This window comes from Nyctibius grandis, chromosome 1 (assembly GCF_013368605.1).
Source record: "Nyctibius grandis isolate bNycGra1 chromosome 1, bNycGra1.pri, whole genome shotgun sequence".
In the NCBI taxonomy this organism is placed as follows: Eukaryota; Metazoa; Chordata; class Aves; order Nyctibiiformes; family Nyctibiidae; genus Nyctibius; species Nyctibius grandis.
The window spans coordinates 122,434,417-122,447,129 of NC_090658.1; the positions used below are offsets into that span (position 1 = coordinate 122,434,417).

The 12,713-nt window shown below is 36.9% G+C and overlaps 1 protein-coding gene across 9 annotated transcripts in view; it reads right to left on the reverse strand.

Annotated features, from left to right (window-relative positions):
* PUM2 (pumilio RNA binding family member 2) overlaps positions 1 to 12,713 on the reverse strand; it is a 77,646-nt gene that overhangs the window by 2,834 nt on the left and 62,099 nt on the right. For 5 of the 9 annotated variants that reach the window (XM_068397545.1, XM_068397574.1, XM_068397511.1 and 2 more), the window contains 7 exons: positions 7,995 to 8,262; positions 7,305 to 7,434; positions 5,268 to 5,402; positions 4,877 to 5,014; positions 2,639 to 2,764; positions 1,544 to 1,665; positions 83 to 275 (listed from right to left, as the gene is read on the reverse strand). In XM_068397545.1, the coding sequence (XP_068253646.1) occupies positions 83 to 275; positions 1,544 to 1,665; positions 2,639 to 2,764; positions 4,877 to 5,014; positions 5,268 to 5,402; positions 7,305 to 7,434; positions 7,995 to 8,262 (1,112 nt within the window). Of the gene's footprint in view, positions 1 to 82; positions 276 to 1,543; positions 1,666 to 2,409; positions 2,487 to 2,638; positions 2,765 to 4,876; positions 5,015 to 5,267; positions 5,403 to 7,304; positions 7,435 to 7,994; positions 8,263 to 12,713 lie in introns of those variants that run through there. The other 4 variants (XM_068397564.1, XM_068397584.1, XM_068397554.1 and 1 more) reach the window with 2 other exon arrangements.

A 12,713-nucleotide genomic window follows, 5' to 3' on the forward strand; every position in this document is an offset into this window, starting at 1 on the left:
ACATCTAGAAGGAAAGTTATTCTAGCAGAAAAAATAATATAGGTAATATTTTCTGAACCAATGAAACTATATACAAATATACCTTGTGCATTATTATCTTCCGCTGAGCGGGTTCAGCCATGTCAATCATCTTCTGAACAACATAGTTGGCATACTGGTCCTTCATCATGGTGTATAAGGCACTGTGAGGACCATCATTCTGGCAACAGACCTCATCAATAAGTAAAGCCCTTTCAGCACGAGAAGCATGAGTTACACATTTTTCTACCACGTTGCTGAAAAATAAGACAAATGCATTCTGTGACTTAAGATGTAAAATTCTTAAGTAACCAGTTTTTAAATCTATCTGAACAGTTCAAGTGTCTTAACGCCACTAAAGAGCGCACTGTAAACACATCAAGTCCTGATTTCCAAATCTTTAGTCTGTAATTATTGAGGAAGTTAAAGGATTATACACTCCTACTCATGTAAAAAAAAAAAAGTCATTTTCTGATACTTATTATCTAGTAGAGATTTTCCACTGGACCTACAGTAGATATACTGGACCTCCGGCTGCAGATGTATTCAAGTACATCTGTTTTCGTTGTGGGCCCTCTTAAGACACAGCAGAGAAGCCAGATACTAGGCTTCCTGCTTTTTGAATAAAGGTGCTTTTCAGGAGCATGCCTAGATCAGAGATACTGTCACATATTTCTTTTTGTAGAGGAAGTCTCTGACCTTCCAGATATCTCAGAAGCTGGAAGGGTCATCAATGCTTATAAGACAGCAAAGCGATCCTGGTCCTAAGTTTGTGCTTTAGAAATAAAGCAAGTTCCAAGGAGAGGATTTTGAACAGTTCTATTTAGGCAAAGAAAAATAAAATCTAGATAAACTTGCTAGTTTGCATACAATCATTTTTAACAACAAATGTTCCCATAACGTCACAGTGCATTTCTACTTAATGTCGGTGACAAGCTTAGTCTCACTAAATCATCCAGTATGAATTCTGAGGTGTGTTTTCTTTAGCAAAAAGCACTGAAGGATGAGTTTTAGGTTCTCGTTTTAGAGTAGTTCAGCTCTCCTACAGTAGCCTTTGAGATTTCCTAATGCATAAAATCCTTGTCAGGCTGAACCACCACTTCTTAAGGCTGGCCTTTTTATATTTGTAAATTGCTTGGCCGGACTGAGAGAGAAGTCAGAAAGTCCCAGCTTCTCATCATCAGCGTATCAAGCAAGTTCTAGGAGAGGTTTTAACCTGGCTCTGGGGATTCTCACATGGAGACTTGGAACCCATTCCCTGCACTTGCACAGGGTGAACAAAAACCATCCCATAAACCCATGGAATCTTCTTTGTTTTGCTACAGAACAGCATTTCCCCTTTCCCTTCCCCAAATCTAGTATAAAATACCACTACCGTTCTTCTCTATAACAACAGGAAATTTCAGGAGGCAAGTTACACAACAGAAAAAAACCTGTCATATCCTTTTTGTAACACAATAAGTAAACCTAATCCTACAACTGTAAAAGGTTAGTGAACCTTTAATATGTGAAGGCTGTGCAATACCTGGCAAATTTGTGCTGACTCAGAGCTAGAACTTTTCCTCTTATTTCTGAAACTATTTTACTCTTGTCTTCAGGACGACCGTGCTCCAGTACATGTTGAATAACGTAATTTCCATATTGATCCTGAAAATAAGATGACTTCAATTTTCTGTTGTATTCGTACCAAGTAATTCATACAGCTTTTGTATATTTGTATAAACGTTCAAATTACTATTTGCACAGATATAAGGAAAAATACGATAAAGTCAACATTACAGAAACAAAGTGATGCAAGAAATATTGCATCAAGAATTACATAATAGACCACAAATTTACATGCAAAATGTAAATAATCTGTAAAAACAGCATTTTGCTAGAGTACCTTTTATCCTCTTAAAGAAAGAAGTCCTCAAATTAAGATCATCATTCTTTAACAGCCATAATGTCTCCCTGAACTTTGGTTCCCCAAGAGAGTTATGTTTTAACTAGAGACCTGTATATACAAGAAACCACTGAGAAATAAACTAGACTGTGAATATGTAGCCAAAGGCAATTCTTGCCTTTTTATGTGTGGAAATGCCTACTGAACACTGAGTCCCTTCCAGTATTTTAAACGGGTTCAATTTCAAAGCCATTTGCAGCACTCATTTGGTTCGTCTGAGACCAAGACAGGAAATCATGCTGCATAAAGTCTTTTGCCTTCTGTTACAAAGATGCCCTTTTTGTGTAAGAATATGCAGCATGGATGTTTTTGACAATGTATTTGTGTTTAGACATTATTAGAAGTTATCTGAAGGACACCAGAGTGAATTAAGATGAACTACAAAAAGGCAATCTTTGCAATAAAAAAATTATACTAATTCTGTGCATTTACAATGTATATTCGAAGCTACAGTCAAAAGTGTAAGAAAAAGGCTTTTTATATCTTCTTTGCCTCCCAACTTCCAAATTCATTTTCATTAAAACTATGGAAGGAAAGAAAAAACAAAAAGTCAATGTCTACAAAACTAAAAAGAGGCAAATGCATTTAAACTATTTCTTAAACAAGAAATAGGGATAAATTATGACGACAAAAAAAAGCTCTAAAACGCATTAAAAAGTGAATACACGCACTAACCTGCACTAGCTGCTCCGTGTGTTGATGCAGTTCTTCTAAGATTGGCAAAGTCTGCTCAGCAGTACAGTGTTCCAGAATACGCTGAATTACTCTACAACCATATGGATGAGTTGAAAGTACAAATACCTTAAAATAGGATTGCAAACTGAAGTTAAACCAACCGAAGTTTACAGATATAGTAATGTTACCATGTTCAGAATGGAACTGAAAATGCCAGCTACTTCTATAAAAGTAAGTTTTGCTTGCCAATGTCAGAATTCTGTCTCCAGTAGAAGCCAGGAGAAGATGAAAGTGCAGTTTTTTGTGTGTCAAGGACTCCAGTAATTATACAGCTAAGGACCCAAGTTTTCATTACAATGTTTCTAGCCTACTCAGCTGCAAAGGAAAGCCTGGAAGTGTGACCCTTAGTTAAGCACTGTTCACCTTTCAAGCTTGCCTTTTAACTTTGTACTTAATTTTCAAATTTTAAGATTTTGATATGTATAAAAAGGTTTTCAATTATTGTGGCTGATTTTCACTAATTTCACCCTCCAGCATATAGAATCACAGAATGGTTTGGGTTGGAAGGGACCTTAAAGATCATCTAGTTCCAACCCACTGCCACGGGCAGGGACACCTTTCCTCTAGACCAGGTTGCTCAAAGCCCCATCCAGCCTGGCCTTGAACACTGCCAGGGAGGGGGCAGCCACAGCTTCTCTGGGAAACCTGTGCCAGTGTCTCACCACCCTCACAGAAAAGAATTTCTTCCTAATATCTAATCTAAATCTACCCTCTTCCAGTTTAAAACCGTTCCCCCTTGTCCTGTCACTACACGCCCTTGTAAAAAGCCCCTCTCCAGCTTTCCTGTAGCCCCTGCAGGTACTGGAAGGCTGCTAGAAGGTCTCCCTGGAGCCTTCTCTTCTCCAGGCTGAACAGCCCCAACGCTCTCAGCCTGTCTTCATAGGAGAGGTGCTCCAGCCCTCTGATCATATACAACAGGCTCCCTGTTACAAATATAAAGTTTGTAAATAAGTATTCAAAACAGAGTCAAAATCTTGCTTATTCCTTTTGCTTGCTTCTCCAGAAGCCAGGTTTGTGTTTTGGGGATTAATTCAGAAGATTCTTTTAAGAGTCAGTGTTGGTCAGAACTGAACACAGAATCCTGTCTGATCAGACATAGATCCAAACGATGCAGGCAGGTGAAAAAGAAATGTATTGTTATGTGACATGACTAAAACATGGTATTTTTCATTTGCCACTTCAGATTAGCTAGTATTTTTTATAGATTTATAATCACTTGGAGCTGAGGATGGATGTCCAATAAATAAACAGAGTCACATTTCAGTCAAGGGGCTCTATTTACAGTTTAGAAACTGCATCTCATCTACCCCATACACACTTCTTGATGTAAAAAGATCTGACCCTAGAAACCTCGGTATGCCGTTTACTGCTATGTACAACAATAATTCAGGTATTGCTGTTGTGTAAAATGTGAGAGAAGGATATTGTAGGTTTTGTTAAGAAATACATTTGGCCATCCATTAAAGTAAAATTTAGTAACACAGCCAAGTTAGTAAGATTTTTACAATTCTTCAAGACTATAAAAGTACACGTTTGTCTCAGAGTATTAAAATCTTATTTAGCTGCAGCATATTCTCTAGCCTGCAGCACAACATCAATCTTTTATTAATAACTTTTTTGGAAACAAAACAAAAACTCCAACCTTAAATAAACAAATACCACCCCCCTTCACTTAACACTAGCCCATATGTAGGGAACAGATTAGTGTATTTCTTCAAAGTATTTCCTTAATGATAGACGTTAATTGGGAAACAGTGAAAGACAGACTTGCAACATAAGCAACAGAAGGAGAAAATGAAATTTTTAACAAAAAATATATGCTAGAGAGCAGATGCTCTATTATTACACCAAAACAGCAATGTTAGAAGTTATGAAGGAAATTTGAAATGGCATATCACAAAACCCAAACAGAAAGCCTGGCCTTAGGCCAAATACCTTTATTGGTATTTATAATATATCCAAACAGGTCTTTCTAGAGCCTCATGTCCAATAGACTTATCTTTTTACAGCATGTCAACTGTCTCTTCAACAGCTTTTCCATTTTATCATCCCTTTTTTATCCTACTTAGCATGTGACACTTTGCAGTCAGCTTGTTTTATCTTGTACATGCAAATGATGGAAAAATATCTGCAAATCAAAGCCACCCTACAGAAGAGGAAAGGAACTGTTGACCCTACCTGTCCTTTGAATGCGTCAATGATGAACTGGAGCGACTGGGGTTGAACACACTCAATACATTTTTGTACAACATGGTTTCCATTTTGATCTTTCACACATTTCAGAACATGACCATCCAACTCCTTCACCATTTCATTCTGGAAAAAAAAATTATCATTGTCTTTACAGTGATTTTTGTTTTTCCCCTCAAAGGAATATTCCATTTCATCCTAACTGTCCGATCTTTATATTCACTTGTGGTTTACTTGTGTACCTCAGCAATTTAATTTAAACAACTATTTTAGTCCCTAGGGCATTTCATAATGAAAGGAACTATCAACAATTTAAGCAAGTAAAAAGATGGATGCAATAAAAAGAAATAAAATTTTAAAAAATATTGCTCTAACTTACAATTACCTGCTGGTCAGGTGAGATTGACTCAAGTGCTTTCTGAATAACACGACAACCATACATCTGTAGGGCTAACGGCAGAACGTGACCACATATGCGTGTTGCTAGGGCTAACTTTTGATCCAGGCTTCCAAACTAAAAGAAAATAAATATGCTGTTAACAAATGAAGACATATTGCAGCATGCTGGAATTCACATGCCAGAGTAAGTACTTTCATGATGTATTACAGGTTTACTGAATGATTTTTCCCTTAGTGTTTTTGGTGGGTATATTTACCAGAAGCTTTTATATTCTAAATGCAACATTTTATAATATTCCACATTCTAGTCACATACCTGCATGACCTTGAAAGACAACAGAAGAGATTGAAGTAGTTTATACTTGACTGTCTGTAGGAATATTTAAGTGTAATAACCCACTTATTTAGACAAATCATATCAGGCAAATTAATTACAGATTACTGTAATGTATTAATGCAAATTAGATTTTCTCTGATATCTCAAGTTTGTACAGGTCAGTGTATCTTACACCTTGTATACAGTAAGCAATCTGTAACAGAAGGGAGGGTGGGGGGGGGAAAGATTTCAACCCCTGAAGTGTCTTCTTGGTAACTTCATGTGGCTTGAAAGATCGTTCTTACCATGGGCACTTTGGGAAATCTAGAAATACTTGGGCTTTGCAGAGCAAAATCAAAATGGTTTTGTACACTGGCTCTATTGCAGTGTATTCAAGTCAGTATTCAATCAACGTTTTTCAGCAGTAGCTAATTCCTGCTCCATGTTGAGCAGAGTAGAAGCCAGTCAAGCTTCATAATAACACACATAACCCTGTTCCCTGATCCCCACACAAGCTCCTGGGTTGGCACAATGCAACACAGAAGTGATCACCTGGACAATCACCTGGGTGGCACCAGCAATATTCATGCAGCACTGCTGAGAACTGTCAAACCCCACACCTGTAGTCACCTGAGACTCTGAAGAAAGCTCAAACAGCTATGCCTTCCTACTTAAATAACGAACTAAGTCCCTTACTACACCTAAGGCCTAGTGCACCTTTTTCTTGAGAATTCTTCTGCAGAATTAAGATGAAAACACTCAATTATCTGTGCATCCATCCAACTTAACATTATGGAAGAAAACTGCAATTGATGATCCCTGAGCAAGATCAATATCTTACATACTATACGTCAGCCGTACTTTTCAGAAGATATTTGAATTTGTAAAATAGAACATCGAGTTAAAAAAAAAAAAAAGCGAGCACACTGTTTCATAGATTACTCATTAAAAACTGCATTCCTGTTTACAGCAACCATCGTATTTCTTATTGGACATTTTCCGGCTCCACCTTCTATCCACCCAGGTACTCTGATACGGTCCTTGATTTAAAGCACACTTTGCTAGACACCTTTCCTACATACCACTTCTTCCAGGACACAGGTATTGCTTTTCCTTCTCCCTGTAAGTCAAACCTTGTAACTCTTCGATAAGGTTTGTGTTTTTTTTTACCCCATAGTTTTTAACAAAAACAAAATACTAGTTTTAGCAATATTGGATGTATCTTATGGCAACCTCTCCTCAAAATTCTTCTGCCTCAATACATTTTATGTGAGTTTATTCATATACAGCACTGGATGAAGTTCACACAGCTATTTATTTGGGTGCAAGAGCATTTTCCAGGCCCACTCTTTACCAAGACGTAGTAATCAATAGAAAGTATCCTTCACATCTTTATGTTCCCCATCATCTGCTGAAAGTCTGTGTAAATTACGCTAAAAGGCTTGCAAAGCCTGAGTGTGCAGCCTGTACATTCAGCAACGTTCGCATCACCAGTGTAAAAGAAACTGTTCCCGATATGAAAAAAAGCAGGGGATACAGAACAGGAAACACGTGCACGTGAGCAGTGTTATACGCCCAGGTTCTGTGGTAAAAGTCCAGTAGAATTGTGCTATGATGTTAAGAAAAAAAAACAGTTAAATTTAATCAGATTTTACACCATTTCATTCGCATTTCAGTTCATACACTTAGTGTTATGCTTACCTCAAAGAACTTCTGTATTACATAGTTTCCAAACACATCAGTCATCAATTGATATGCTGCTTGCAGGATCTCATTAAATACCATCTGGCGCTCAGCTGGAGTAGCTCGCTCCAGCTTTTGCTGTATAAATCTAAGTGCAAAAAAAGGTACATTATGCTTTACATAAACAACAGGAAAACCTCTCAAACACGGTTTCAATGAGACACCTCAAAATTCTCAAGCACGTATTCAACATTTATAAAACTTATTAAAATGAAAGTAGTGCCTTTGCATATAAAAGGATACATTTTAGTAAAATGATACTTAATAACTTTCATTTGAAAAGGATTAAAGATGAAAAGAATAATAACTAAGTACCTGATGATGTATTGCTGAAAAATGGTTTTACATTCCAGATGCCAGATATTTTGTTTTCTTAATCAACGCCTTTTTGATACCTAAATACTGGAGTTTACAAGTCTAGTTATGAGGCTATTTCTACACTGAGAACTCCTACAAGCAGCTAAATTTACACTACCTTTATAATGAAATTTCCTAGAGAAGAAAAAGGTCAGTGTAAGAGCATGTGCTCCAATTAATGGCACGCTTTGTATTAAGATGACTAGCAGCTCATTCCAATATTTGACATTAATATAACAACATCAAAGCAGTAAAATATTATTAAGTTATTAACTTTACTGTAAGAATTACCTAGAACCATGCTGGTCTTGGGAAAATTCAACAATATGTCCAACAAGGTCTCTTAGTTGAAGATTAGGGAAACGATTGTTTCTGAAATCTTCCAGCAATCGACTACGTCCAGAAGGCATAATATCAGACCTACTGTAACGAAGGCGTGAAGGAGGGAAGAGCTGACTGGTGGAGCTAAAAAGACTGGAGGTACTTGCTGCACTGCGATACTTTGCTTCAGCTCCAGGTGCTGCAGAAATATAGCGACCACTACCATTTGTCAGTCCTCCTACAAGGAAGCAGTTCTGTCAGTAAAAGCCGTAAGGAAAATAACAACAGCAAAACAGTAAGTGTACTAGAACTACGGATACCCCCTCAAGCCAAAGAAAACAACAGTGTTGTCTCGTTATTTATATTTACCGCATTATGGCTGGAGGAGTTAGATAGCTTTATCTTCCAATAAATAAAACCATTCTCCTCCTCATTTTTATTTTATGTGAAGGGCACCAGGAAAAGAAATGTCATTAGAAGAATATAACAAAGCAGGTAAAGTGAGCACCCACTCAGACTTACAGAAACTTTAGAATTGGGTGGGCAGATTTCCACTTCACAAGCAATACTGACTTATACCCTTGTTAGTAGTCTTGAAGTTAGCCAATTGTTTCAAAATAGACCATGAAATCTGAACTACCCTTCAGTCCCTACTGAGGTACCTTTCCAACTTATAGTGTGAAAGGGCATTTTTGGTGAGGCACACATGGTGCCTCTTGTCATGCTGTACCTGTTCTGCAGGATATTTGATGACTTCAGCATCCCAGGCTTTCAATCTGGTACCTCTTGTAAGCACTTCAATATGTCAAATTTCAAACCAAGTAACTAAGAATTCTCTACTTAATTCTAAAGCAACCAAAGATATATCAAACTGAAGTTCCTTTTAGTAACATGAAGTCCTTTCCTTGCTGTGAAAACATTCACCACTCTCTTCTTTCTAAGAACTGAATTGCCTTCCTATGCTTAGGTCCTACTCCTTTTTGCTAGCGATTTCACCTACAGCTATCATCATCTCACAGTCCTGTGAATTTCTCTTCACATATTGCTCTCTAATCAGTTCAAGTCACTCTGAACTACTCCAGTAGGCCTCTCCCCCCTCCACTTTACAACAGGCAGCAATTATCATAATAAGCATGCAAACAAAGCATGTTTCCCATCTACAGTATGATTTTAAAAGGGATATTGCTACTATGCTACAAGCAGAAATACTCAAAGACAATTCCCACCTAGAAACCTCAACTCTACTACTTAAAAAAAAAAAAAAAAAAACGAACTAAAATTATTGAGTATGAATTGGAGAAGGAAAGCATTTTCAGTTTTCCTATGAATTATCTAGGAAGTGACATAGTAACTGAAAGCCCTTTCAAAGTCAACAGAATAAATATCTACATTCAAATTTAAAACAAATTGCAGTATGTGCTGTTTGAATGGTGCTCTATTACAAAATTAATTTAAAAAAATAAAAAAGAAATCAGCTGACAGTGCCCCAGCCAAGCCTTCTTTTGGTTCCAAGTATTTATAAGGCCAGGCAACAACAGTGTTATGGTGGGCTGGTAATGTACTAATGGTAAAGTATCTTTTTCAAAAGGTCAAATTGCAATACCAGAATCTAAGATGTTAGTGCTCTGCAAGACATACCAAGCATCACATTTATTGCACTGTATCGGATTATGCCCTAAAATAGGAATAATTAGTATTTATTTTACAATTAGTTTTCAAAATTCAGTGGTAAGAATCAGTAAAGAACCAGTAAATACTTTATGCCTCACCATACCTTTTATAACCTACTAGATTTTGTTTAATTTAAAGCCTCTTAATTCTTTACAGCCAGAAAAACAAAGTTTTTTTAACTATCATTTTTAACTTCCTTTGACAATCACTATTTCCAGAAAAGAGCCGACAGCAACATGATACTAACAGACAAAGAGAAAAAAGAAACCCAACATTCTGCAGGTGAAGCAGCATGCAGAGTGATGCTCTGCAGTCATTGCTCTTCTAGGAACAGTCTTCTAAAGAATAAAAAGTTATGCACCTGAAACCATGGTGTTTCTCATCTAGATTATTTAAATACATGAATGAAATGCTAGCTTCCCTGTAAATGCTGTGTAGTAACGCTATCAGATGCCACGAGAGGGCAGCAAAGCCTGTTTAAAAGGAAGTCTTACAGGCTACTTCCCTGTTGTAGCATCTCTATTGCTCCACCGATCACATGCTCAATTCTATACCAGAAACTAATAGGGTAGTTTTGATTATATGCTCACAAACTGCATGGCTTTAATCAGCATACACAGTCATGGAATTGCACATGTGAATCAGGAATTCTTTCCGCTTTTCTTCCTTTTTTTTTTTTTTTTTTTTTTAAACTGAGCCTTCATGGAAGTACAAATTAAATGTGGCTATTTATCCAGCAATTAAAGCAGAAATTAAGAAACTTGGTAGCTTTTAACAAATATGCTATATATGTGTCATAGAACTGCACGTTTACAATATATTTCACACTCAGGATTATCAAGCCTTTCTCCAGTCTAATTTGGGAACTATCCCTTTTTAAGACTTGTAAGACAACTATGCTGCAACGGGGAGACTCCTGTCTAGCCTGTGAAACTACTTAAGACGATCACATTAAGCAGGATCATAATACAGGACGGCTGAAAACATATCCATTGTGCCTAGAAGAACCTGTCATACTTCAAAAGCACACATAAAGCTTAACCTTATAAAACCCTGGATGCTATTATAAAAACCAGTAATTTAATAAGTAATTAGCTTTTCTTCTCATGTAACCTTTTATTACAGCAGGAGCGTTATAGCTCAGTGGCAACTTTGCAGATCCAAAAAACAGCAAAACTCCCCAAAGTAACGCATATTGTCATAGGCACTTATTATATGCAGATATACTCTTGTATACAATGGACTATTTTCTTAAATATTTTACTCATTACTTTCTCAGTCCAAAACCACCAAAGCATTAGCATGGACATTAAGGACACCTGGTCTCCTTCCTGAAAACTTTGACTGTGAACAGCTTAGAAATGGAAAACTGAAATCTGAATTCTAGTTACCTAAATCCTCCTGGTTAGCCTACCACACCTCTGTGTTTTACACTTGCTTTATAGATTCTGATTCCAAACTAGAAAGGTAACAGCCTAGGTCTTATAAAATATTTGGGGAACATACACTATGAAATAGAGCAACTAGTCTAAACATTTCTGCAAACACTGAAATTTTAAGAGACTTACCAGGCATCAGTATAGCCACACAATTACAAACCGCTGGGGAATAAAGCGTGCAGTTCATTCTTCAGATAATTGCTTAGCTACCACTTCTGATCTCGTAAAACAAAGATCTCCGATGCAATGAATAACATGAAGCTGTTTTACAGTTTAATTGAAACTAAATCCCTGTGGCTAGTCCATAGGGAAGAAGAGGCACAGAGGTATAAAGTGGATACAGACCATCTAAACTAGAGCCTTACTAAGCTTCAAGGACACAAAGCATGTTAAATTACTGACTCCTTAACACGGATAGCATATTCAATGTAAAGGAGAACATGAAAAAAATATTAAAAATTAGATCTAGGCACATTTATTTTGATACCATTAGTCTGTTAGTACTTATTACCAAAGTATTTCTTCAATCGTTTCTAACCAAGACATAAAACAGATTTACTGCACACTACCTGTTGTTTACATCAGTCAGCAATATTATTTTCTAGCAAAATACGTACGAGTATATAAACACGTTAAACTTCATTTCTACAAAGTTTTTGTTAATCTGTAAAAAAGTAGCTTCATCTCATCCTCAGCTAAAAATTTCATCTTCATATGGAAAACAGAATTACACATATATATGTACACATATATGCATATATATGCATGCATATTTTATGAATCAATACAAGTGCTTATTATGCCTGGTTTACTGAAGCCCTACAGAGTAGGTACAGAGCAGAGGCAATGCGAAGTTCCCCATACTGTCTTGCCAAGGGGCCTTTACTCTTGCCCAGAATGACCACTTCTGAAGATAAAACAACATCAGTTTAAACTACTACCAAGCTTGGCTTGCAACGCACAGAAAATAATTACCTCCAAAAGCCCATATTTTAAAAATCCTGCTCTTAAAATGCTGCAATGTACCATTAAACAGAGTAAGCACTACCAATTTAGCAGGATTTTTTGTAACATAGGAAAAATACTTCCTCTTACATTTTTTTGTCCCTGGGAGTGAAAGGGTAGTTCAAATTCATGACCTTACTGCTCCAACTGATTACAGTACAGAAGCAGTTGCAGACAACGGAAAAATCCATTCATATACAGGAAAACTGACACTAGAACAAAGTAATTAGCACGTTCCTATTTTAGGATGTTGGATAAGAGTTGGTGAGAAGAAATAAAAACAGTAAAAATATCATGAAATTTCTTGTAAAAGGGAAATTGGTCTTTTAAGCTACAAATTGCAGCAGTGTCTGACAAAGGGGTTATAAAACCATGCACCCTTTCCCAGTATTGTGCTCTAGTATTCTGGTGGCTGAAACAGGAGCAACCGACTTCGATGCCCATTTTAAAATAGGAGTTAAACTTAGCTGAACCTGTTGATATAAGCAGGCAGGACAACAAGTTTTGAAGGTGGAGGAAGAGCTGCATTTGACAGGCATTATCAGAGTACCAATGGAAACTGCATGCAGACATG